A 27,265-nucleotide genomic window follows, 5' to 3' on the forward strand; every position below is an offset into this window, starting at 1 on the left:
TCTCTCATGCTCCAATTAGGCTGTAACTTAAAATCTGACCACTCTATTCCTGAACTTTTGTCTTTCTAATTTTGTAAAAAAAAATCCTGTTTTGCTTTCGGATTATTTTATCTTGCACATGATCCAACACTAACATGACTATGCTTGACAGATATTAAGGACAGCTTGATGTGTTTTACTATTTTGCATTTTATTCCAGGCCCGAGTTTTGACTGGGAGCGGGGTGAGTGTGACAACCATGTTTAGGAGGGAGGGACATTCAGAAGAAGGACATATTTATGTATCCAGAGATGAGGTAATTTTATTATAAACTAAACATTTTATTTATAGGTTTCAAGTTTAAGTATTTCATATGTGTAAAATCACTGGTAATTATGCTTATCTGAAGAAGAAAACCCAAAAGCAATTCAACACAACTATAAGAGATAATGTTCGTGCACGATCACATCATCAAATAAATGAGCTTGTCAGTGTGAGAGTAGCCACCAAAAAATTGAGAATAGGCCTTAAAAAAGGCTCTTTAAAAAATTTACAGCCCCGGAGCATGGGCTCGCATTTGTTAGCATTAAGTTGAGATGTACGAGGTAGAGTCATGAGTTGTCATTACGTTGCATGTTTGCTACAAAAGTACACGGAATAGGATGGTTAGTTTGGTGTGTGTTGTTCTGCAGCAGGAAAATGGCATAGACAGGCCTGGAGGAGGGGGGTTTGGAGCAGGTATGTGGAGTGATGGATAAAACAGTTTAAAATTTAAAGGACAAATGAGACAAAACCCCAGAGAACCATGGTGGGTCCTTTAATACAGCCCAGCTTGACACTCGGGAAACCTGTGCTTGCCTCAGAGCTGAATCTAGGGGTGGCTGCACCCATAGCCTTGAAACTGCTCCCATTCCCAGTGACTTGGCAAATTTCCTGCTGCACTATCTGCTTTGTGAACAAAACAAAACAAACCCCCCTCCTCCAGGCCTGTCTATGCCATTTTCCTGCTGCAGAACAACACACACCAAACTAACCATCCTATTCCGTGTACTTTTGTAGCAAACATGCAACGTAATGACAGCTCACTATAATCCCTGACAGTGCATCTGATGCGAATATAACCAGGTAGCTTGCCATTCACATGTTTGTTATTCTCAAAAACAATTACAGCACTGTTAAGTAATTGCTAAAGCAACTAGTACAATGTTACATCTTTCAAACTTAACATGGAGTCTTGTGTGTCACCGATGAGTCCATTAGCCTTGAGATCACTTTGCATATAAAAAACTGAAAGACTTGTTACCTGCAACATGCAAAGTGTTCCACAATTTATTAAAAGACAAGCTTCAACCTCATATAATCCTGGAACTGTTTTCAATCTGGAAATCTTTTTCAAAATAATTTCGAAAAAGTAACCTCCAACACATTGTTACTATTCGGGAAGAGTACAGGGAAGTTTGTTGTATTTATCATTAAAATGGTCAATCAGCCAACAATGTGGGTATGACTGGAATCACAAGTTTCTTAAAAAATGGAGTTTGTGATCTTATGTCACCCCCACACTGCTGACTTGCTGCTCTGAAATGTAGCAAACTTAACATTATATATGTTAGTAACTAAAAAGGAATTGAAACCTGATTGAGAAAAAAACGTATTTTGAGAAATATCTTAGAGTTCAATAAATAAATCGTAGCATTCAAGAGCATTAAAAACTCTACTTAGAGAGAGATGTTACCAAATAATAAAGAGCAGCATGTTAGTTGTGATGAGTTTTCTCACAGGTGACAAGACCTTGTAAGTTTTGTAATTTTGTTGGGCTGCTTTTGCATCCTGGAAATGTCTAGAGTTTACTTCATAAGTGAGCAGCTATCTACTCTTCCTTTTAATATTATGCAGAAGAACATAATATTAATAATTGGGCAGCACATTGGCACAGTGGTTAGCACTGCTGCCTCACAGCGCAAGAGACCCAGGTTCATTTCCCGCCTCAGGCAACTGTCAGTGCGGAGTTTGCACATTCTCCCCGTGTCTGCATGGATTTCCTCCGGGTGCTCCAGTTCGCTCTCACAGTCCAAAAATGTGCAAGTTAGGTAAATTGCCTGTAGCGTTAGATGTAGGGAAATGGGTCTGGGTGGGTTGCTCTTCAGAGGATTGGTGTGGACTTGTTGGATGAAGGGCCTGTTTCCACACTGTAAGTAATCTAATCTAACAGTTCTCTACTTGAAAGTGATTTTTTTTGTAAATCTATTCATGGGTTGTGATAGTCACTGGGCTAGGCCAGCATTTATTGCCTGTTCCCAATTGCCCAGAGGGCAATTACCACATTGCTGTGGGTCTGGAATCACATATAGGTCATACCAGGTAATGATGACAGATTTCCTTCCCTAAAGGGTGAACCTGATGGATTTTCACTACAATTGACAGTGGTACATGGTCACCAAGAGACTTATCTTTAATTGCAGATTTTTTAAATCAAACTCACGTATCACCATCTGTCATGGTAGGATTCTGGATGTAAGTTTGCTCGCTGAACTGGAAGGTTTGTTTCCAGACGTTTCGTCACTATACTCGGTAATATCTTCAGTGAGCCTCCAGTAAAGCACTGGTGGCATGGACCACTTTTTATTTCTGTGTTTCGGTTTCCTTGGATAGGATTCAGACCTATGTCTCAGTTTGAGGCTCTGGATTACTGGTCCTCTAAAATTATCACTGCCCTACCATCATCCTTAATCAATGGAACTGTATGTCCCTGAAGTTCCAAACATTATTTCAAGTATTTTTGATGTTTTATTAAAGTTTTATTTTCCCTTCTGAATTGATATTTAAGTTTCTATCTTAATCATGTGCAAACATCAGTGAATGCACAACCCGTCACCTTCCTTGATTTCATCTGATAATATATGGAGTGGGGAGATGCCAAACTATATGTAATAAATAATTAAGGTTCAATTGAGCTTGTTAAAAGCTCAGTTGACCTCAATATTACCCTATCCATACCATCATAAGATGGACATGGGTAGGCATATGGCAGTAAGCAGTCCTTTCTTTTAAATATTTTTTAAAATGTGGGGACGAAACGGAGGGTATTATATTTTGTTGCGCTTTTTGCACAGCAGGTGAAACTCACAGAAAACTGTATCTCCTCACTTTTTCTCTTCAAACACATTAAAATCCACTCCCAACTCATGTCTTTCCCATCCTAAGGTTGTCAAACCCTACCTACCCAACTTCCCTTAATTATCTGGGCCTGTGGTTCCATTGGGCCTTCATCATGGGATGGGTTGGAGCTACCAACAGTGTCAACCACCAAGCTCTGCCACTGCCGGACTGCTGGAATTGCCAGCCAACCTCACTGAATTGTTAATGTGCTGAGGGAGATCATTTGGCTCATTGAGTCTTCACCAGCTCTCTGAACATACTGGCTTCGTACCAGTCTCCTGTCTTCTCCTGGTAACCATGCGCATTCGGTTTATTTCAATAATCATCTATCGTCCTCCTAAATTCCTCAACTGAAACTCTTTCCACCACAATTCAAAATGCAAACCACTCATGTGGAGAAGTTTTGTTTTCTCATCACAGACTTGCTTCCTTTGGAAAACATTTTAAATCTGTGCTCTCTTATTTCTTCATCCTCTTGTGAATGGGAACAATTTCTGATTTTGGAATCTTCTATCTGACCTCAAAGCTGATTGGCTGGCAGCTTGATAGCCCATCTACTATCTAGTGGTTTAACTTGTTATAGTGGTCAGCAATCCTCAGACAAGGCTATGTCACTAAGTCAGTGTGGGGGTGCCAGTACAATAAGTTGAGGGCAGTGATAAGCTTGGAATGGTCAGGGTGGTCAAGCTTTGGTGCCTTTCTTCAGAGAGGGTGAGAAACCTAATATTAGGCATCCCACCACCCATTTGGATCTTGTTGCCTTTTTCTCTGGGCTGTTTTCTCTTGGACTGACAGAAAGGGGAGGATGAGTGAAATGAAAGTGAGTAGCAGATCTGATAGTGCTAGTGGGAGAAAGGTGGTGAGGTGTCCCCAGTGAATGAGTATGCAGGGTTGGGAGGGTTGGGAGTTGGGGTGGGTGACAGTGAATGAGGGAGAATATTGCATGCAATAGTGAGAGGGGAGTTTAGCACAGGCCTTACTGGGAGGTGGGCACAGGAGCAGAGATGCAGTGGTTGATAAGTAGCAGAGAGATAGTGACAGCACTTAGCCTGATCAAATACAGAAGGTCATTGATCTTCTTTCTTCACTGCTGAGCAGTTGTGCAGATAGTTGAGACCACAAAGACCTGGGTGACAAACTCAGACCAAGTTGTCAAGGTCTGCTGTTGTGGCCTCTTCTACCAGTCCTGGGGAAAAAGGGTGGCCTTCTTCCTTAAAGATGGTGCAGGCACTAGAGATACCTGTCTGTTCCATAATATCTAGGCAGTGGTGATTTCTACCAGCTATGGTCAGTGGTAGAATCTAGAAGATGTGACTGAATGCCTTTACAGCATGGCAGGTAGCTGATGAGGTAAGTTCGGGTTGGTAACCTGTGAAAATGTGCAAGGCCTCACAAACAGATGTGTTCCAAGGAAGTAAAAAAAATTGACACTTAGCCAAAAAAACCCCATTGTGTTTTACTTCCTGGTTTGCTGCCCCACGGAATTCTTCAATCAGACCGTCTGCTCAGCCAGCTTGATGACATCACTAATCCTGGACATCAGAGAGTTCCTATAACTGGTAGCAGAATGAAATCAGTTTTGTAATAAGGGAAATTGATGCTGTAAGAGCCAACCGATGACTATCCCCATCAAGAAAGAATCCAAATATATTGCTATGATATTCAAATACTATTACCCTTGAACCGTCCATCATCAATATTCTGAGGTTACCATTGGCCAGCAACGTAACTGTACTATGTAAATGCTAATAATACAGGAGGAAGCCAGAAGCTGAGAATTCTATGTTGGAGCAACTCACCTCCTGACTCCCCAGTACTATCCACCATGGACATTACATCAGGCAGATGTATGATGAAATATTTCCCACTTGTCATATGAATACAGCTCAAGAAACTCAACATCATCCAGGACTAAACAATCAGCACAAATGGCACCCCTTTAACATTCACTTCCTCCACCAGTGGCACACAATGAGTGAGAACTGTTAGTTTCTTGAAAGGCATAGAATCCCCAAGAAACTAAAGGAAAGGAAACTGCTGGACAAGATTTCACTTTTTGAAATTTTTACTGAAACAAACCAGACAAATCAACATAATTGAAATATAAGTTAATCAATAAAGGAGGTTTTAAATTTAAAAAAAGGTAAATTCCACTTTAAATAGTCAATACAACAAACATACACCTTCTGTAGCTGGAAGTATTTGCATTACATTCCACATAAATTGAACAACAGGTGCAATATTAGTCTTTCCAACTCACCCTCCGCTATGTTGGGTCTCTCATTTTTCACTTGATTGCTTTAGCTTTGAAACTGCATCTTCCATAGCTGTATCCAATCCGAACACAGTTAACTCGAACAAGGTACACAGCTCTCTGAACCCTCCCTCACTCAAGTTATAACAGTCCTGATGGTACAGACTGCCCAGAGATTCTGATCCCTTTAGACAATCTGATGATGTCTGGCAATACTCAAGCAATAGCAATCCACAATCTTTTGCTCTTTCAGTCTTCGTTTTCTGTTGTCTCCAACTGTATGACAAACACTGAATTTTAACATGCAGAATTTTATAATGCCATGCAGTGGGTTTAACGATGAAGGGAGGGTAAAGGCAGTGACTAGCCGTTCTGCCCACCAACAACCTCTCATTTTATGAGGTGCAGTAAAAATCTCAGACCATCTTTCTGCCCATCTTTCTGGCGGGATGGGAATCTCTCTGTATTTTCCCATCTCCCAAAAGGTCATACCTTGGTTTAAGTCTCCACACCAGTCTCTGAAACACAGCAGGCCACTCCAACCTCCTCACCCCTTATTTTCCTGTCTAATACCCAGAGCCTTTTAAAGGAACAGGACAATCGACGTTTCGGGCATAAGCCCTTCTTCTTCCTGAAGAAGGGCTCATGCCCGAAACGTCGATTCTCATGTTCCTTTGATGCTGCCTGACCTGCTGCGCTTTTCCAGCAACACATTTTTAAGCTCTGATCTCCAGCATCTGCAGTCCTCACTTTTTCCAGAGCATTTTAACACTTGTTGAACAAAATATCTAACTTCACACTGACTTGGGAATATTATCACTCATTCCTTCTTCATTGTTGAGTCAAAATACTAGAATTCCCCATTTAATAGTGAGTGTACCTTCTTCACCCTAACTGCCAATGTTTTTCTCATGGGCAGTTAGGGATGTGCAAGAAATACTGTCCTTGCCAGTGACATATACATTGCATAGATGTATAATTTGAAAGAAAAAAAGTAGAAGCTGGTACAAGTAATAAAGAAACCTTCGTGAAAATTCTGCACTCTTCAAATGTCATCATCGGTTCATAGCACTTCTGTTTTATGCAATCACATTAATTTTAATAAATGAGACTGAGAGGAATTTCAGTTATGAGACATCATATGATTAACAGTGAATGGGTTACAACTATTATTTCTTTTTTAAGCAGTTTAAAGATTCTACAGCCAGACATCTCTGCACTGCAAGCAAGATTACACCGTGGGTCAGGTATTGGTATCTAAGTCAATGGTACACAAATCGTAAAACATATGCTAAATCTTTTTCAAAGATTAAATCATAACTCACATGTCTACGTTTATTCAATTATTAAATTAAAAATATGGTAATCTTTATTGAACTTTGTCTTCATGCAAAGTTGAGTCAAAACTTTAGTGAACATTATTGCCCAAGTTTGTATGTTTTGTTCTGTACTGCAATAACATTGACTTGGCATGTTCTGTCCTAGGATTCCTCTAGACTAAACAATATTATGGGCCAAATTTGTTGAAACCCATGGCAACAACAAAAAGAGACCAATGTATTAATATCAGTGTGTTGATCCAGAAAAAGATTGTTACAGCAATTTATGAAGTTTACTAATTGATTATTAGTAAATTGGATTTTTACTATCTTTTCACTTAATCATTACGGAGAAAACAGAATGGACATTTAAGTTCTTTGGATTCAAAATTCTGTATGAAAAGTTAATTATTGATGTATAGTAATTGAGTGACTCGTGATATTTTTTAATGAACTACTCTGATATTCTGATACTATCAACCTTCTAAAATGGCAGATATTAAAATATAGATAATGATGTTCTAATGAACGTGAAATATTCATGACAAACAGTGAGTTAGTTTCTTGTGTATTTTTTTCAACAGCACCTAAGTAGCTCCTAATCCTTTTCTTTGCACTTTAAAGTCACTAAAAATCTTAATAATTCAGAAGTCTTTTGCCAAAGCTAACTGTGGTGTATTAATGGGACGATTTTGCATCAAGCTCTGTAGTATTGATCAGAAAGTAGAGATTTGCTATTTACATTTTTGGAGGAAGATAAGAGTAACAATGAATGATCAGTTGACAGGTTTAAATATTCACGCGTACCTTGAACCAGTAAAACCATGCAGAGGTTAAACAACAAAAAAAAAGTACTGGTACTCATATGAGATGGTGAAGTAAATGAAGAATTATTAATGCTATTAGTTGCTAGGAATGTTATTTTCAACAAAGATTTGGGATATCATTAAAAGTTGGCAACACACTTGGTCAATGCAATAGAATTCATGAGTTTCATTTTATTTATCCTACTGTCACTGTATTTAAATATATTCAGGTTGGTAGATAATTTTTAATAAACATGTTCAGACATGTTATGACACACCTCGGAAACAGCTAAGACTTCAATCTGGGCCTTCTGGCACAAACACCACCACTGTGCCCCAAGAGCCTTAATATTAAGTTTAGCATCTGAAATAAATAGGAAGAGATGCTCACGAATGAAGGAAATTATTGCTGCAAATCACTACATTTTTATACTATTATCAAATGGATGTTCCCTATCCATGAAGTAAAAAGAGATTGCTGAGGAAAACAGTCAAATTTGATTGACCAGTTTCAATTTAGCCAAAATATTATTTAATTTCTGAGTAACTTAAGTTTTTCAAATGTAAGCACATTTTTGTTTTATTGCTGGGTTCCAACATATATGATTAGGGAACTATGAAAAAATGACAATCAAAGGTTTGATGGTCTTCTAATTAATAGCTTATGATTTGTTTATTTGGGTGCAAAGTTATCCTTCAGGTAAGGACATGCTTAAAAGCAATATTACACTACAGGTACAACAGACCTTTAACAAGAATTTACACTCCAGTTACCAGTCTCAGACCAGGTTCCAGCTAGGCAGAACCATGTTTACGTTGCTTGGCTCCTGACTGGCTGGAACTTTAACCGTCCTGTTCAGGACAGAACTCTGCACATACCTGTATACATGCATAGGCATGGCTGTTTACACAAAAGTTAGAAATTTAAATTGTCTGAGAACAGGAAGGGGAAATTTCTGCTATCTAAAGATTTAAACTAAGTTCAGTTAAATTTATAAAATTGTCCAACTCATTCCCTGGAATGCTTTGCAAAGCTGGTTGATCACATTGCCTTGGTCTTTTAGTGGTGTGAGATTACTTCCTCAAGGGAATTGCACATTTCCTTGCTGCGATTAGATTGGATCTTGACTTTGAACTAATGCTGCCAGTTTAACAATACAATGACAAAACATAAAAGACTGGGGATCTGCCACTGAAAACAAATGGCAAGGACAACTGTAGGTCCTACGGGATTACACCTGATGCGCATCCAGATATTTTCTAATCAACCTGTTCAGAGAGGTTATTACACACCTCTGGAGTAGGTGGTTCTTCAAACAGACCTCCTGTCTCAGAGGCAGGGTTCGACACTAGCTACAAGCATCACCTCTGACCCTCATTTACAAGGAATCGTTTAACTTTTTCTACCTGTAACTGCAAATGACCAGATCAGCAAACATGAGTATTTCTGGATCTTAGTTGCCTGGGTTCAAGTCCCATGAGAGCTCATAGAGATGTTTAATAACATCTCTGAGCAGGTTGATTAGAAAATATAATATATAATAGATGGGTAATAAAAAAAAAGCTTGTATGCAAAACATTGTTCTATGAATAGGAAGTGTTAGTAACAGAAGGGCATCCAGCTGTAAAACCACCCACCAATTCTGAAAAGGAAGATCTCTCAGCATTGTGGCAGTCCCATGTCATATGGGAAAAGCTGAAAAGGTAAGCAAGCAAGCCGAACTTTAACTTATTCAATCTATTTGTATACTGCTCGGACAAGTTATATAGCTGAAGCTTTTCATCTTGCATTCATCAAAATAAATGCAAAAATGCCAAATTTTGTCCAATTATAATTTGTACCATATCAAAGAAAGGATGCTGATTTGTAAACAAGTCGACACCGATTCGCAGAGGCACTGCAATGTTAAAAGCAATGGGAGACTATATATGTCAGAAACTCCCAGGTAATTTTAAAAAGGCACAATGCTTGAACATACTCCTTGTTTATAGAGAATGGTTCCCTGTGAATGTTGCTTCTAGTCATCTTGTTTAGAAATACAAGTAAACAAACAAATTTAAAAACTTACCTGGTTGGTCACGCTCATAAATATCTAAGAGGTTGGAAAAAGGGAATGGAAAACACAAAATGGAAAATAGAATACTGGCTCATGAGGTGAAAGCAGTTTTAGAGGACAGTGGTGAGAAGACAAGTTCACTAAATAAACATGTGGCGTTTTATCACATTAAAACAACTCAAATGCTTCATTTGGTGAACTGACTTTTATTTTTCTGGAGTGCAATGACAGTCGTCATGCAGATAATGCAACACCAATTCTGCAACAGTAACAAGGGAGTCAAAGGTTATGCAGGGCAGACAGGAAAGTGACATTAAAGATACGGTCAAATTAGCCATGATCATATTGAAAGACAGAGAGACTTATAGGCTGAATGGCCTACTCATACTCCTATTTTTTAAAGTTGTTAACATCTTCCAACTAGCAATGAGATAAATCACTTGTTTCACTGATACTGACTGCTGAAGAATGTTAACCACGGTTTGGAGCAAACTCATTGCTGAATAAATTGCTGTTCTTTGAACAATGCAACGGATCTATAACAGCCTCCTGAAGAGATGGGTGGGGCCCTGGTTTGAATTCTGATAAGAGGACTGCAGCATTCAATAGGTCTGAATTCCTTCACTCCGAGACTGCCACATCAGCCTAAATTATACTTTCAAGTCTTGCTGCAGGGCTCAAATCCAGAATATTCTGATCCAGAAGTAAACAATTTAAACTGACATCGATATTATATTGGTATTAGTGTAGTGTCTGGGTCAGTACCTCCTGATGATCTAGTCCAAAGCAATTAGTTGCAAATCCAACTTACACTTGCTGATGCTTTGGGACTTTTGTCGCTGCACTTTAGTGACCTGCATGTTGAGAACAGGTCATTCAAAAACTCCTTCCAACTCAATATAAAAGTTGCTTAATCATAATTGATACTTTAATATAATTAAAACATTTTTTAAAAAATCTGTTAATATTTAGTGTTCCTGACTACAGCGACTAAATTTCACCAATATACCAATTTAAACTTTACAGAACACCATATAGAAAATGTTCTATCATTTCAATACTCACATAACTTCTGTTCCTTGTAAAATATTTTCAGAACTTACATTTCTATTTAAATTGTGGAACATTATTGAGTTGTTTTGGTCTGTCCTTATTTTCATGGTTATACACATTACTGAAACATAAAAAAACCTGAGGATTAAGGGAAATGAATCCTCATGGTTCAACAAAAAAACTAGGATTGTACTCCAGTGATGGTCACACTTTCACAGGTTCCATGAATTTTTCAGTGGGACCAACGCATGAACAGATTGGGCAATGCCTTCCTCACTACTAAATGGATAGATTTTGCACCTCTTTTACACCCTAAACATGCGTGCTAGGAATATTAATCCTTACCCCTATATGTTACTCACTGAGTACATTCTAAATAGGACTTAATGTTTTCACTTCATTTACATATTAGAATATGTTTTCTTTAGCTTTAAAAGTTGATAGGCAGATTTTGTGAACTAAATTGTATTATGGAAATGGTGCTAAATACTGCTGTGCACAAACAAGCAACAGCATTAATAAATCCACATTAATAAAGCAGTTCTGAGGAAGGGTCACCGAACTGAAATATTAACTCTGATTTCTCTGCACAGATGCTGCCAGACCTGCTGAGCTTTTCCAACAACGTTTGTTTTTGTTTCTGATTCACAGCATCCACAGTGCTTTTGGTTTTTATTTAGCATTAATAAATTAATGTATTAACACTTTATTTCAGAGGTAGATGTTTTTCTAGCACAATTACTAGTCTGCTAAGGATTCTAAGCTTTATAGAATGAATATGGGTGTGGATCCAAAACAATTCAACTGTTTTGAATCATTTAATTTGTATGAAAACCTTGACCTTATCTATTTCTGCTTGGAATCAGAAACACATCACTGTCAAATTTTTGCTACTGTAACATCAAATGACATCTTTTAGCAGAACATATCATTCCATTGTAATGAAAAACATTGTATCTAATATTAACACTTCCAGCAGCGAAAGGCTTTTACAACTACCAGTTAGTTTGGGATACATTTAAGTTAATAAATAACTAAGAATGAGATACACACAGTTAAAGTGTTCAGCAGACATCAAGTTAAAATTCTAGGCTTTTAAATGCTCGTTGAAACCCAAAGGTTACTTCAATATGTTTAGCTCACTTCCTGGGTATCCAGTCTTTGAAAATGTACATTATAAGGAATTTTCAAAACAGTCACAACATTTCCAGGTTTCCAGTTTCTTTCTAGAGTACCAAACAATCAAAATGGATGAAATTTTAATTTGGGACATAATTAATACTGGTTTATCCTGAATGAGCCTGTAGTTGATTAGAGGGAAATTTCTTACAATATGCAATAGGAAGAATTCAACTTTCAAACTATGAATATTACAGATGATCTACAAATCTACAATGGTGACTGTTACAATTGAGAATTAGATACATACAAAACCTCAAAACCACTTGTAAGATTTGTGTTTGAAAAAAAGTGTAATTAATTTTTTTTTTGATTTTGATACAAAAAATGCTGTTGCAGTACTCAAAGTATTTAATAAGTACTCTCCTGTTCAGGTTTTATTAATTATTATTATTGCTAAACTACTGTAGTAAATCCCTATAAATACCTGGGAGAGGGGGCATTCTTTTGCAAGTGTGCTCTGGTTCATTTCCTTCAGTAGTTCCTTTAGAGCATTTCTGACAGTTGTATGAGTCCATTGTTCAGGTGGCAAGTCTTCCAATTTTGGGCAACTGCATTATAAAATATATCATATAAAGGGAAGAAAAATTAGGACATTTCAGGACTGGTTCCTGATGCGACATTCCTTCAAGATAGACAGATTTCATTTGGCACATCAAGCAGATGCATCTTGAGATTGCTCTCAGTCTCCTGATTGTTCTGATTAGTTAATTACTTTATACAACACATCTGCTGTATTGATGCATGAATTATACATCAGCTGCATGTGGCGACTATTATTTCTTGTTACTTCTACCTTCTTGCTCCAATGCGTTTGGTAAAATAATTCAGGCATTTAGAGATGTGAAAGTTAAAGACGGAGATGAAATAGTAATGATGCCATGCAATTGTTGAGGCCCAGGGACTTGCATGTTGTGACTAACCTGTGTAACTGAATTTTCAGTGTGACCACATGATACACATCCTGCAGCATGTCTGCTACTGTGGCATCCGGTGCATCTGTCACATATGAGAGAGGGACTGGATTCCACTTCCCAACCTGGATCAGACCTGTGACAGTCAACATTAAGTAAAGTAAGAAACATCAGCTGGCAATTCACCTACAAGATGCTAATGCTTTTAAACAGGTAATAATGTACATTTCTTAAATTATTTTGCTCGATCAAAATATTAAATCACAATTCCTTCATTCTTATGAGTAGAAACATGTGACAAATATGAAGTTTGCAATAATCAATTAACAAAAAAGAGCTAATTCTCTTCCCTACGCTCCAGCATTTACTGGGTCAAACATACTAAACAAATGTCATTACCAGAAGTGTAACCTCTTTTGATGTGTTAGAATTAAATAGCTACAAAATTCAAAGGAAAATACATTTTAAAAAGAAGAACTCATGCAAATTTATTTCACATGTTTGTGGTTTTTTGCTTCAATATTCTTCTGATAGAGCCACAAATTGCTAATCATAAGCACTGGTGATTGAAAAAATATTTCAGCTCATTGTCTATTTTTCCAGTTTAGATACTAAGGGTAACCTAAATTTCAAATCCTTCCCCTCTCATTAGAAAACAGTATTTGAATACATTATACTAAAAATTAATACCTATTATATATATAGATTTATAAATAAATTTATGTAATTTTCGATATAGATACAGTGTATTTAGTGTCAACTTTATTATTGCATACTACAGGCCTTATGCAAATAAAATAAACACCCTTGCTATACTAAAACTTATTATCAAAATCAGATTGTAGTTATTGCCACCTAAAATGAATCATTGAAATTTTAGAATTCTGTACAATAAATTCCACTAATAATGTAAAACTGCAGTGAAAAAACAAACAGATGATGCTTTCTCAATAAATTGTAAATCAATATGACATGTATTGTGCATATAAAATGTAATAATTTTCAACATTGCTAATTTTTTTTTATCACTATCCTAAGAAGCCTCACTGCAGTCACAGGTAGTGACAGGACTTCCCTGAGTTTTTTTTTGGCATAAACTGCTACATGTTTCTATTTTTCTCCTTTGAGTTGGGAATGAAAACAGAATTTTTTCAATTCTGCACATGTTAATAACATGGCCTGAAAAAACATTTAACATAACTTTTGAAAACAGTATATTAAACACAATCTTTATAATGCAATGAAATGAAATGTAGCTTTAATTCTTGATAGAAATATGAAGTGGTATACCTTTAGCCTGAGCAGCAGAACTGTGGGAATATCCAAGAGAAAGCAGTGCCATCTCCACTAGTTGGTTAAATAACATGTCTTTCCGTACCAGAACAAACTCTGCATGTTCTTCCTTACTTTCATACTCAATAGGGCTTTCAAAGTGTTCCACCACACAGAAAACAGGGAGCATATTTCCTACAAGAATAAGAAATGACTTTTACATATTTTAATACTCCACATGCTATAAAAGGGTTTTTACATTATTCTAACAAGAATTATTAATATCTACTATAAACTATAAATCACTACATGTTTTTAAAAATAAATCCAATAAACTGTATATCATATCAAACATATATATGGATCACTTATAAGATAATCTGAGGAGTCTAGGTTTCCGGAGCTCCCATCAAGTTCAATTTTATAAAGTAAAGGTCAATGTTCCTTTAACTCACTAATGGGTTTGATCCACCTGTTTAACTTTACAGAATGATTAGGCGCTACAGTTTTAATGGATAAGTAATCCATAACTGTTCAAAATCATGCACTGCACAAGATTATGCTCTGTCTTTACAGTGCTATATCATTCATCATTGAAAGCTTTATAAAGATAGTCCTGCTTTTACATCCCAAGTTATATATTTGGCAGATCTAAAAACTGTTTATACAGCTCTTAGGATACTGACTAAATACGACATCATTAATTTATTACCATGTTTTTTCCAAACTGTCATCATCTTCCTTCTTTTAAAGTGGATAATCCTTCCTGATCTTTTATTTCACTAGCTGCTTCCTATTACTAATACTTGACTAAATTTCCAGGGCCAGCAACTTTATAACCTCCTAGCATTAAAGTAGTAAGTTATGGTCACCAATCAGTTCTAAAAATACTCAATGATGTATATATGAAAGGCCGCATGAAGCTTTCACATTAGGTTTAAGAGTCTATGTAAACAACACATCTGCTGTAAGAAGTAATCAAATATATAGAATCCTTGTCTAAAACTGTACTGGTATCACAGTCTGCAAATATCACATAATGCCAGAGACAGCTGAAATCTTCTATTCAGGAATTTATGGCACTTATAACTTTGCAGGGATCATAAGACTGTTTGATTCTGCTCCAGTTCTTGATGGCAAATGTTAATATACTCTGTTTGAAAACTGTAATAAATTATATTTTTTGTGCTTTTAACCTGGCTTCCTTTATACATACATGCACTTGGCTAACAATCAATAAATAGGGTAATCAAAAGCAGAGGCCAAGGAATTTGCTGAAGTGCCTTTTTCCAGTTCTAATAGATAAAGATCTAACAATACAGACTGCTGTGTCCATTCATTTCATAAATAATACATTCCTTGTTGTCTGTAAATAGAGGAAAAATAAATGATTGTATGATAAATGTTATGGCAGCTTGAACAATAAATTCTGCTGCCTTCAAACTACGTTATTTTCATAAATATACTGCCTTGTGCAAGGACTGCATACATTTAAACTGCACTCTGAAGGAAATTTGCTTTGCAGTCAAGTTTGCATCATTGCGGGAATGTTAAAGCACCTAGATTTCTATTTGTATGTCTATATTTCTACATTAGTGAAAGCAGGTTGCACACACTGGTACCTTTTTTATTACCGATTTTCACCAGCTGGCCCGTGTGTTTGAGTGAGCCTCCAGTCACTTTGGCACCCATGCTACCCAGTCTGCTGCGGGTGGAGAGACTCCCATTCTGGTCCAGGCGGGGTATCTTAGCCGGGGGACCTTTAGGATCAATGAGATTGTTGTTTTTTTCTGAATTCTCCTTCACTTGCACTGTTTCACTGGGCTTTTCCATGCTCACCAACTCTCAGAGATCACCTACCAAGTTTAAAGAAAACCACTTCAAGATATTACTGAGGTCAGACTCAACAACAAATATAGAGGATTAATGTGGAATGTCCAGATTTTCTGCCACCAGCCTTCCCTTATTTAAAAATTGAGGTCTTGAAACCTTTATAGAACAACGTGTAGCTTTTCAGAAAGATACCAGATGCAAATCCTTCAGAACAGGCTTCAAGGATGTCAAAATGCAAGGACTGCTTCATTATCTGGAATTAAGACTACTATAGCGAAAATGTTGTCATTTTGGGTGCATACATTCTCAAATGACAGATACTCCCAAATTTGAGGTCCAGAATTCAGACGGCAGGCCAGTGTACATCACAAAATGAATGGTCACATCTCAAAGTATTCCAATTTTGACTAGGTACAAGATTATTGTGATTACGATCAAATGATAAGACACTGGTTGTAGCATATAGATCGGATTTTTTTCATGAACTACAGCAAATTCCACTTTTCACTGACTACAGTGACACAAGATCAGTGCTAAAGGCAGCATTCTCATCCCCGCATCGCGATGGTCACCTGTGACCTAGCATTTTTTTAACAAATAATGTACAGTTTCAGCCCCTGCCTACTTTACAACTTTTTTTCTCCGTGATACCAGTTCCATGCATTTTAGAAATTCCACTCCAGGATTTCACGTTTACATGTATTTAGAAAAAAAAGACAAAGAAACAAACTAACCAAAGCGGTATGGGTACACACACACACACACACACAACGCTATCGTTATCTTGTGGCATCTTTTTTCCGAAAAAAAAACTACAAGAAATATAATTCCGATCGCAACCAACTCACCCACTTCTCTGCGCGGAGCTAAAAGGCAAACTTCCAAGCCATAAGAAAAATAGCAACTCTCCAGATCGGACTCTTCGCGAAAACTAACAGCCGGACCGGTTGGTTTCTGGACAGTATATAGCTCCGAAATAGTATTTGTTTTTTTACTCTCTTTTGAAATTGTTTTTTTTAAAATGATCTTCGTGTTTAGTGGTGGAGAGAAGGGAAAGTGACTAGTTGGAAAAGACAGTTAATATTAAGATTAAAAAGGAGGAACTTGGGACACAAAACGTGACATATATTGTTTTCAAACCCAAAAAGTCGTGGACTTTTTGCTGTTGTTTAAAAGTCCAGTGCACGTTCTGGTGTGGTGACGGCTGTCCCTGAATCTCTCTCTCTCTCTCTCTTCCTCAGTCAGGACGGAGCCGAGCGGCTTCACATTAAATTATTAGTTGCTTTGAGACTCATCACTCCTCTTCTCTTCCCTTTCTCCTCTCAGTGCTGAGAAAATAACCCTTCCAAAACATCACGGTCTTTTTCAGGCAGCGACAGTCCACCCGGGCTCTGCCTAGCTTGGGCTGCCTTTCGATTGCATCACTCCCTGTAACTGTCAGAGCAATTTGTTCAAGAAAATAACAAAAAAAAGGGGGAGAGAGAGAGTGAGAGAGAGAGGAGGGAGGACAATTTCCGGCTGGCGCGCAAGAATTTTTAATCAGCTTGATTACTGTAAGACGGCTCTGCATTTATTACAGATAATAATACCACATGATCAAATAATTATAGCACTGGCTCAGCCTCAGGGCTGGAGAGAGGGAGAGGGTGGCTGGAGCCAGTCAACAACAAACAGGAGGAGCTTTTTTAACTCGTCACTGCTGCATGCCATCGGCAGGCACTGTCAGTGTGAGAGAGAGAGAGTGTGTTGTAAGTGAAAAACAGTGATGATGGGGCGGGGGACATGAGGAGACAGTGTTGACCGAACCGCAAACAACATACAGCAGATAGTGCAAAGCTCCTGGAAAGGATTTCATGCATAAGAACATGATAGCGTTTGTGCTGCGGGAGACGGCCAGATGGATGGTTTACACACACACACACATACACTCGCAGTCGCACCTGCACACGGACATAGACCTAAACATACGCATTATGAGCGCTAATATGCATGAAGGAAGATGCAAGATACGCATGCATAAAAAGGTATACACGTGTTTATATTTCCGTGCTTCTCCGAGTGTGTGTGTGTGTGTGTGTGCAGGTGCGGCAGTTGAAATGTAGATTTCAAAAAGTCACATTCGCAATATTTTTTCGGGCTTTTTTAAAAAAAACTGTTCACCTGTACTCTACCACTTAGGCTTTTGTAAGTAGACAAGAAATTGTGGCTTGGACTGTGTGTGTTAGCAAGAATCTGTATTTAGCTGACAAATATTGACTTTATTTTCGAGTCAATCCTGGCCACTTCCCACCTCCCATCCTAATATGGGACATTGTTAATACCTTGATTCGTTTAGTTAAAACTGGCAACATTTACCGAGCGAGCAGACATATTTAAGTAATTCAAAGTAACAACAATTTAAGTTGAAACCTGTAATTAAATGTTAAGCTCCTTTCGTTTCATATTTATTTACCCATGCAACATTTATAAACACAACTTGTATTTCAGAAGATCCATGGGAAAAGCTTAGCAAAGATTCACTTTGGTTAAGGTTAACGCAAATATAAATTAACACAATACCTCGAAAGGAAACAGGTAAGAAATCAAGGTGTTAATGCTGCGAATTGAGTTATAGGGAATAATTTTTCCAAGTTCTTTTGACCATCATAACATATATGCAGCAAGTCTGCAGTTTCTTGGACTCACACTGGTAGACAAACGAAGCAGAGACAGACCATATGGCACAAAGCGATTCTGAATTCGTCTTTTATGTTTATGTATGATATATGATGTTCTGTAATGCTGGAGGAGACAAAATATTGTGAAACAAGAATCCTTTCTGATGTGTTGTAATATTTTGTGAGTTTCTGAAACATTACATATAACTATAGTATAAAATTAGTAGTGTTCCTAAAATAGAAAATGCCAGAAATACTCAGCAGGTCAGTCAGTTGGCTGAGAACTGATGAGTTAACAGGTGTAGACTCTTCATCTTACTCATCTGTTCTCTTCACAGATGCTAACTGGCTTGCTGAGCAATTTCTGTATTTGTATTGTGTTTCCAGTATCTACAGGTTTTACAGTTATCTTACCTTAAAAGTATACTTTTGTTCTGCTATTTTAAATAAATGACAATGAACTTTAATGCTTTGGATTCATTCATAAGATTGACCCTGTTGAAATAAATTTATGAGAAACTTTTTCTGTGTTCCTTAACTCAGCTCAAACTGTAGCAAGTAGGATCACTGCTAAGAACTCTTCCTTGAGCAAATCCCAAAGAGTGCTGTAACCCGATTTATTATTCTATATATTAAAAAAAAGTGATATGTGGATGACTGTTCTCTGTTCCTTAACCAGTTGGGTAGCAAAATTCATTAAGTATAACTTTCTCTCTTTACTTTCACTTGTCAAAAAGAAAATATCTTAGAAATTGTTTGTTTTTTAATGCCCATCTATAAATTTGGATAACTATCACCATAGAAATTGTACTTGAAACCAGAATCACACATGTAGAATAACTGAATGCACTGGCAATGCATTAAAATATTCCAAAAGTTATAATATTCTAGATCTTATGGACAATTAAGTCATGATTGAGTTATGTAGGTGATCATTTTTAATAGAGAAGTGTGGACATATGTTCTATTTGTTGCTAATTAGCAACAATATTCAGCACTATTCACTTAAGTTTTTGAATATCTTAACAAAGATATTTCTCTGCTTTAAAATACGATCTTTGAACCATTTATTTCAATGGGTATAGAGTAAAATATTGTTAAGGAGTATATTCGGTGGGATTGTATATGATGTAAGTAACTGTTGTGTTAAGGCAATTGATCTTCAATTCCTTAGGGGACTACATTTGGAACATAAATTAGGATATGCTTCATCGCAAACAAAATATAAAACATGGAAAATTGGCACTCTTTGACCACCTTAACCTATGTAGGCAAGAGAAAAAGAAGGAGTCATTACACCTGAGAGACAGAAAACTAGGTATTTACAAAGAGACAAAACACCATTTAGTGGAGACAGGAAATAATTACACCTAAACAAGACATGCCTCAGGCCCGATCTAACAGAGCATCCAGCCTGCACTATGGCATCAGCCTTAGTGCAGGCTGGCAAGCCTTAACCCCTAACATTCTGAAAAGTGTCATTATATTTGGAGTGGAACTATTTCACTCCTTATAAGCACTCAACTCATTGTGCACTTACATTTATGTTGTATTTAATTCCAAAGGTTACACATAAGGCACATATATTTACTGATGTGGATTCAAACTAAATTTAAATTAACTTAAAAACTAACCATTTAAAGCTTAAAAAGCCAAGAACAATGGCTGAGCAGCTTCCATCTCTGTTGCCTTAATCAAATATTGTATACCTCCTTGTGAGACAGAATGCTGAATACGGAAGTAATTCAGCATGCAAGTATCCCAAGATGTTCAGAGCTGAATTCTCCTGTTCCTTGGATGCTGCCTGACCTGCTGTGCTTTTCCAGCAACACATTTTCAGCTCTGATCTCCAGCATCTGCAGTCCTCACTTTCTTCCCAAGATGTTCACCCTACTTTTGTCAGTGATGACTTTATTAGCTGGGTCATGTGGGCTAAAAGTATGATAGCCATATCCTTAAATACATGCCCTGTGGTCAACTTACAACCAGCATGAAACCAACACTACTCGTGTCTGTCCAAAGATTCAAAGATATCTGTAAGTGAGAAATCAAGTTGAATGGGATTGAAGTTGACACATTGGTGACCACAGTGCCTGGTGACAAGCAGTCAGCAAGAACATGGATAAAGCAAAGGACAAAGGAAGAAGGAAAGCTGGTAACAGAAAAGAGAGCACACCACAAAGAAAACAAACATCACTCAATCTGAGGCCAATGCTACTTATCTGTGACACTTTTGGTAGAGATTGCCACCCATGAATTAGCTCCTCTAGCTACAACAGATAATGTTCAAACCAAAAATGGCGAGCCCGCTGGTGCAGGCCATCCTCTCTCAAGATGGATGGATGCTTTCACCCCTCACTACTTCCTTGAAAAAGGGAATAATTTTGCAACATTAATGCACAACTCAATATAATCTAATTTGAGGAATTCTATTGTGCACAATAAAAATTAAGAGTGTCACACAGAGATAGAATTATATCTGACTTTCTTAAACAAGTATTTCAAAACATAAATCAATAACAATTTTGAGACATGTATTAACTTGATTTACAGGCAATATTCAGTAGAATGACTGTCTAATATTTACTATTAAGGTTTTTAAAGGAATATAAGAAATTAGTTGTATGTACTCCAATCTCTTAGCTGTATTAGTTAATCTCACAATATGGCAGAACATTCCAGGAGATAGGATCTTAGAGATTGAGTTAATCATAGCCAGTGATAGTGTGTGGGGATGAGGAGCAATCTGGTGGTAGAGGAACAGAAGGTGCAAAGGAGGAGACAGTCAATAAGGCAAAATATGGTGATGCCATAGTGAAATCTGAAACCGAGACCAACAATTTTGGAACTGACAAGTTGAGGTATGGTAATTATAATGAAGAGGACAGGGCAGTGAGAATGTGTAAGTTAATAGAGGGTGGGTTTTATCATTTTGTATAAGTTGAAACTTCAAAAAAATTGAAGCCATCAAATGCATCTTGGAGAAGTTGAATCTGGAGGTGATGAAAATATGGGCTGGGTTTTCAGCAGTGGAAGAGGTGAGGTGGAGACAACAATTCTGTTGAGGTACAATTAAGTGACTTTAGCTGTAAAGGCAGTAGGTGAACTTGGCATCACAAGGATGCTGAATTATACCACCTAATACATCTAATAAGGTCAATGAGAGATAGCCTTCAACTGGCACCTGTTGTGCTGAAGCAAAAAGGGAAAACATTCAGTTCAGGCCTACAAAGTACCCAAGTGTGAAAACTGAGCAAAGACACCATCATACTTGTGTGCAAATATGCTGAACAATTGCTAACAATAGTTTTTAAAGAAGCGACCCACTCCACAACTTGTATTTTAGTGAAATTAAAATATGCTGTGGATATAAATATGAATACAATGACATTTTCCGAAAAAGGACCCCAGGATTTTCAAAGATCTCACTTAGATTGCACTGATGAATAAATTCCAAAATGGGTGGCAATAATTTACACAGATAAATAATTTCAGGGCATCTCTCTTGAGAAATTCAAATAGAATACTTAAACGATTTTGCTGTCATTCCTGATTTTGCTTTGCCTCTTCCTAAGTGCATGCACTTTTTGCAAGGATAGCTTTTTTTTTGTGAGTTTCACCTGTCAAGAATTTGGGAAGCTTATGTGTCAGTAGGCTATTCAACAGTAGGGTCATCACGGTCAACTTCATTCCATGAACACAGGGAAGTACTTCTCACAGAACTCAATAAGGAGTGTTCTGCTTTGAGTATGCTAACTGATTTTCACCTTCATATGCTGAGATGTTAAAGTAGTCAGTTGTAGCAGCATCACTATCATTCCTACTAAAATGAGCTAATTCAGCAGAGAGCTGGATTAATTCTCCAATATTCTTGGCTTCTATTGCTCAGCCATTCACTGGGAATCAGAACAACCAAACTACAAAAATCATAATAGGAACACAACCTACACTTGAAGACATATTCAATTCATTTATTTGACAAAAGTTCCTGTTGAATAAAAATCCTGAGATTTTAACAGTGCTGACATTAATAGTACTTCTTCCTGAGACATGCTTCATTTTTCAGTCAGGTCACAGTGAGTAACATATATATATATCCTTTTTCAGTATTAAGTTGCTCAAGCCAAGGATATTTAACAAGCCAAATATTGCAAATACGATATATCATATTGCCCTCCATTTCAGTAGAGCTAATATTAGAGTGAAGAAGCTGTGCAGATGACGGTATGACAATCCCTTTGTCTGATTAGTAATAAGTAGAGCATCAGTAAGTATATAGTCAATCGTCTTGTGGTTAAAGTGCTGTACAAAGAAAAAAATGCTCTTAAAAAGAAAAGTGTTTCAGGAAAAGAATTAGTCCTGTTTACACTACTTTGCCACCCAAAATCAGGTAAAAGTCCCATCTTTCAATCTAGATTTTTGTTAATTATATATAATTATGGATGAGGAAGACCATTCTGCCCATTCTATCAATCTCTCTCCCCACCCTCCAAAAAAAAATTCAGAACCCATTTATTTCTTTAAGAATTTCACAGCTTCGCTTGCACATCTCTATTCAGGGGCCATTAAACTAAATAAAAGTTGAATTCCTTTACCTCTTTCCACTTAATCCTGCCATTCCACCTGAACATTTTCACTGGATTGCAGGAGATTATATCAGAGAATCATAGAATTCCTAAAGTGTGGAAGCAGGCCATTCAGCCCATCAAGTCTACACTGACCCTCTGAAGAGCATCCCACCCAGATGCGTCCCCTACTCTATCACTGTAACCCTGCATTTACCCATGGTTAATTCTCCTAATTTACATATAAATAAATGGACTATATTAATCTGCACTTGTTCAGATTAACAGTCAGTACACAATTCTTTTTAATTGAACTGATTTTGACTTAAACTAAAAACTGAATTTAGAAGAATTAATTTGTCAAACTTGGACCACTGCAAACTTAAATACAACAGACATGGCCTCTGCTAAAAATGAATACACTTTCTGTCACACTTACATTTTGCACATTCAACCAGAATGAAAAATGAATGTATTTTGTGTTTCTTCTCATGGGCAAATGGGGGCGGGGGGGGGGGGGGTTTATGCTAATTTACGCAAGGAATATCAGTATTGGAGAATACAAAGCTTGGTGTCAACATCAAACACTCCAAGGTCAGTTGTACACAAGAAGCAAAACTAAAGTTTCCTCTACACTTATCCTGATTATCACTCCTTCCAGCCAGAGAATCTGCTTTCTACTGATTTACCATTTTGCAATAGCTCCATTTTCCACATTTGTCCTCTGATGGTCTTACCAAGTGACCCTGCTCGCACATTATCAAATTGTGATCCCATATCCATCAGTTACCGCATTTGCCAGTTTGAGACTGTTCAAGCTCATTTACATATGACTTTTGCAATTCAGTGGAAGGAGGAAATCTTAATCTCATCATTCTAGCCAAATTTTGAACATAAACCTCAAAGACTGAACAGGTGGCGTGCCAAATAGCTGCACCACTCAGTCCACCTTTATCTTAATTATTAATTTTCTGATATATTTATTGGTTTGTTTCAGTTTTGGAAGATATAGAAAAGCATCATGTGTTGGCACGATCTTTGGTTGGCTGAATTGCTTGTTCCTGTGCTGTACTGTTCTTTGTTCTTTGTATCCACTTTGTTAACAAAGTTCACATCCTTGCATATAGGAGTAAAGAAGACAACCTTTAAAAGTTCAATCCTGGTTGTGGAAATGTATATTGAAATTCTAAACCTTTTATGCATCTAAATCCCCAATTGCCCAGTCAAGAATCTTTCCCAATAAACAACCAGTTTATAACATTTGGAATAGATATCCAAAGGATCTGAATAGAAGCTGTTCCAGATCCAAGGTTGTAATTTACTTTAATGCTTACCCACAGTTAGTGTGCATATGGTCGTTTTAGATCAGAAGCTAGATTCACAAAATAGATCATTGATTTTAATGATTGCAACTTGTACATTGACAATGGTTTGCAATAATGTAACATCAAAAAAATTGTACATATTTTTAATCAGATTTAAAAATTAATTATGATCCTTGTCATGGATGCTAAATCATCAAGATAATAAGAAATTAATTTGAATTCAACAGTTATCTATCATCCCTTTATTGATACAATATAGAAATTATGCCAAAAATCTGCACAACACGATAAGGAGTGAAACAATTGGAACTCCGGTATGGTATTTGTGTGTTGCTTTGTATATTCTCTGTAGAAAATTGTAATTAGAAAACCTGATACTGGCATAATATCTCCCGAACTCAATGTTCCAAGTTTAACAACAGCATGTTATTGATCAATATCCAAAGAAATGTCAATTTATCTGCATAAGCAGTTCATTCTACTGTGTAAGTTCTACTAATAAACAAATGTATTTCAAGTTCTGAGGCGCAGTTGAATTCCTGCATGCAATTAAAGGGCTCTTTTCATTAACTGAATTCAAACAGTGGATATATTCTGAAATAGAGCAACTAGTCTAATGTTATACTGCATGAATTAAATTTGATTTAGCAATCTAAGTACCAATTTTGAAAAATTGTGGATTTGAATGTTCATAATGCTCAAATTTGGACATATGACTATGTTTTTTCACAAACCTTTTCTGAAAATCCTCACTGACTTCCCTCACTTACTGTTGTGTATGCCCTGATAACTTGCTTTATGCAGCAGATACTCTGAATTGCTTTTCTTTTGCTTCAGCCAAGAGTTTAACCTATTTGTAATAAACAGGCTCTTTGACCACATTCACCACATTTCCAGATTGTGGGATTTAAACAGCTCCTAGATCATCTTTCATTATTTTTCACAGCTACAAGATACGATCAGCAAACATGTTTCCCTCCCCTCTCTGCTTCCCAGAGGAACTGTTTGCTCCCTGATATTCTTGTCTGTTTTTCTGTCATCTCAATTTATGGCTGTCCTCTTTTCCAGTTTCCCATGGAACCAAAGCAGATGGATTCACCATTTTATACCCCAATCACTCTTCACTCTGAATTGATAATTTAAATTGTCTTTGCCCAATTTAGCACACTGCATGTGTTGCTCATAGTGCAATCTCTTCTCCAGAAGAGTCCAAATGGAGATCAGTTGCTTCTTTTACTGAAAAATTCCATTCTATCTGTAGTGTGATCATATGGATTATCACACAAACTCTTAATGCCAAACCTACATTGATCTCTTTATTTTTGACTTATGTTTCCTTATCCGTTTCTCACATCTAAACTTTACCATTTTGAAGATTATCCTTAAGTACCCCTTTTTAAAATAATTTCAGCTCCTCAGGCATCCTTTGCTGATTATCCATCACTTTTAAAAATCCTTTCCCACCTACCTATATACTGCTACAGAAACCATGAAGCCTGTAAACTGTGTTTTTGTAATTATTATGAGCGCAGTGACATTTGATTTTATTCTGCCTCTCTCTCTTTGTTTTGTTCAATCATTTTATAGCTTACACTTACCTTTCAGTTTCTAGTTCAGACAAAGAGTCAATACCTGAAATGCTAACCTGCCATTACTGGTTTGCAGATGCTGACAGACCTGTTCTGCATTTCATCCATTTCTATTTGCTACAGTAGGGCAAGTGTTGAGCAGTCATACCAAACTCCATCCTGTCTAAATGGGTTGCTTTGTTACATCGACTGTAAAGACATAATGTAAATACTCCAGTCCTTTTTTGTGATCTTTGCAATGCTCATAAAGTCAAGCTTGGTTAACAGCAACCTATTGTATGCTGTGGCTGTCTCTATTTAGCCCACTCACTGATTCAGTTGTGAGAAAGGTTTGTCTTTATTATCACTTTTTATTTTCCTTATTTCAATTATTTTTCATTTCTATCATTGCTGTTTCTCTCTCTCTGAACTCTGTCATCTCTCTTCAGCTCCTAACTTTATTATTGAGTCTCTAAAGTATCTAGGCCCTGGGTTGATTCACTAACCCTCCCAGTACTGCATGCGAAATGAGCGTTCGCCAATAATATGCTATCATAGATTAATATCATATGAAGAACTTATTCTGTAAATTAAATTGAAAGTAAGAAGATACCCAAAATTACCAAGTTGTTTTGAGGTAAACCTTCATGTTAATATGTGTGATCCTGTTGCAGATACAGGAACTGTGTGGGCTTGAAATATCTCTAAGGCCATCTTCAAAGTTGACCATGTTTGCATACAGGCTTCCAAACTGTACTCCCCAAAATACCAATGTATCAAACCTCTTCTGAGTGTCATGTTTACCACTTTGATGGAATTCCTCTTATTATAATTTCATTAGAAAAAAAAAGTGCATAACCTGGAAGTACATTCTTGCACTCAGGTCAACTTTTTCCAGTACAATTATATATTGGAATGATATTCTTGCCAAGCAATTACATAAAAATATTCATTAAACATGATGTACTTATTTTGAGGAAATATACTTGAAAATTGGTCTAACAGATTATGTTTACTTATTTAAGTAAATTGGGTCAGTCCTACCAACAGAATGACCTTTATATGCATATATAGATATTTCATATTGAAACTGGTGTAGCATTAATGTCTGAGTTAGGTTAGGTACAAAAGAATGAAGAGAATACAGGAGTCTAGCCTGTAAGGAATGGAAGCATTAGCTGAGACATCTGCTTATGTTCTGCAACACAGTAGGATTAACTTTAATCCAACTGGCCAGGTGGGAAACAAAATCAGAAATTGCAGGAAAAACTCATCAGGTTTGGCAGCATCAGTGGAGAAAAAACAGTTAATGTTTTGGGCCCAGT

At 36.9% G+C, this 27,265-nt stretch overlaps 1 protein-coding gene across 6 annotated transcripts in view; it reads right to left on the minus strand.

Moving 5' to 3' along the window:
- Positions 1 to 27,265, minus strand: part of LOC140480614 (DNA-binding protein SATB1-like) — a 129,462-nt gene that overhangs the window by 99,946 nt on the left and 2,251 nt on the right. The window contains exons 1-5 of one of the 6 annotated variants that reach the window (XM_072575724.1): positions 16,674 to 17,361; positions 15,627 to 15,848; positions 14,011 to 14,187; positions 12,730 to 12,856; positions 12,234 to 12,357 (exon numbers count right to left, since the gene is read on the minus strand). In XM_072575724.1, coding sequence (XP_072431825.1) covers positions 12,234 to 12,357; positions 12,730 to 12,856; positions 14,011 to 14,187; positions 15,627 to 15,825 — 627 coding nt within the window. In that variant the 5' untranslated portion in view covers positions 15,826 to 15,848; positions 16,674 to 17,361. Of the gene's footprint in view, positions 1 to 12,233; positions 12,358 to 12,729; positions 12,857 to 14,010; positions 14,188 to 15,614; positions 15,849 to 16,673; positions 17,362 to 27,265 lie in introns of those variants that run through there. The other 5 variants (XM_072575722.1, XM_072575725.1, XM_072575723.1 and 2 more) reach the window with 5 other exon arrangements.

Source organism: Chiloscyllium punctatum, chromosome 8 (genome assembly GCF_047496795.1).
Source record: "Chiloscyllium punctatum isolate Juve2018m chromosome 8, sChiPun1.3, whole genome shotgun sequence".
NCBI lineage: Eukaryota > Metazoa > Chordata > Chondrichthyes > Orectolobiformes > Hemiscylliidae > Chiloscyllium > Chiloscyllium punctatum.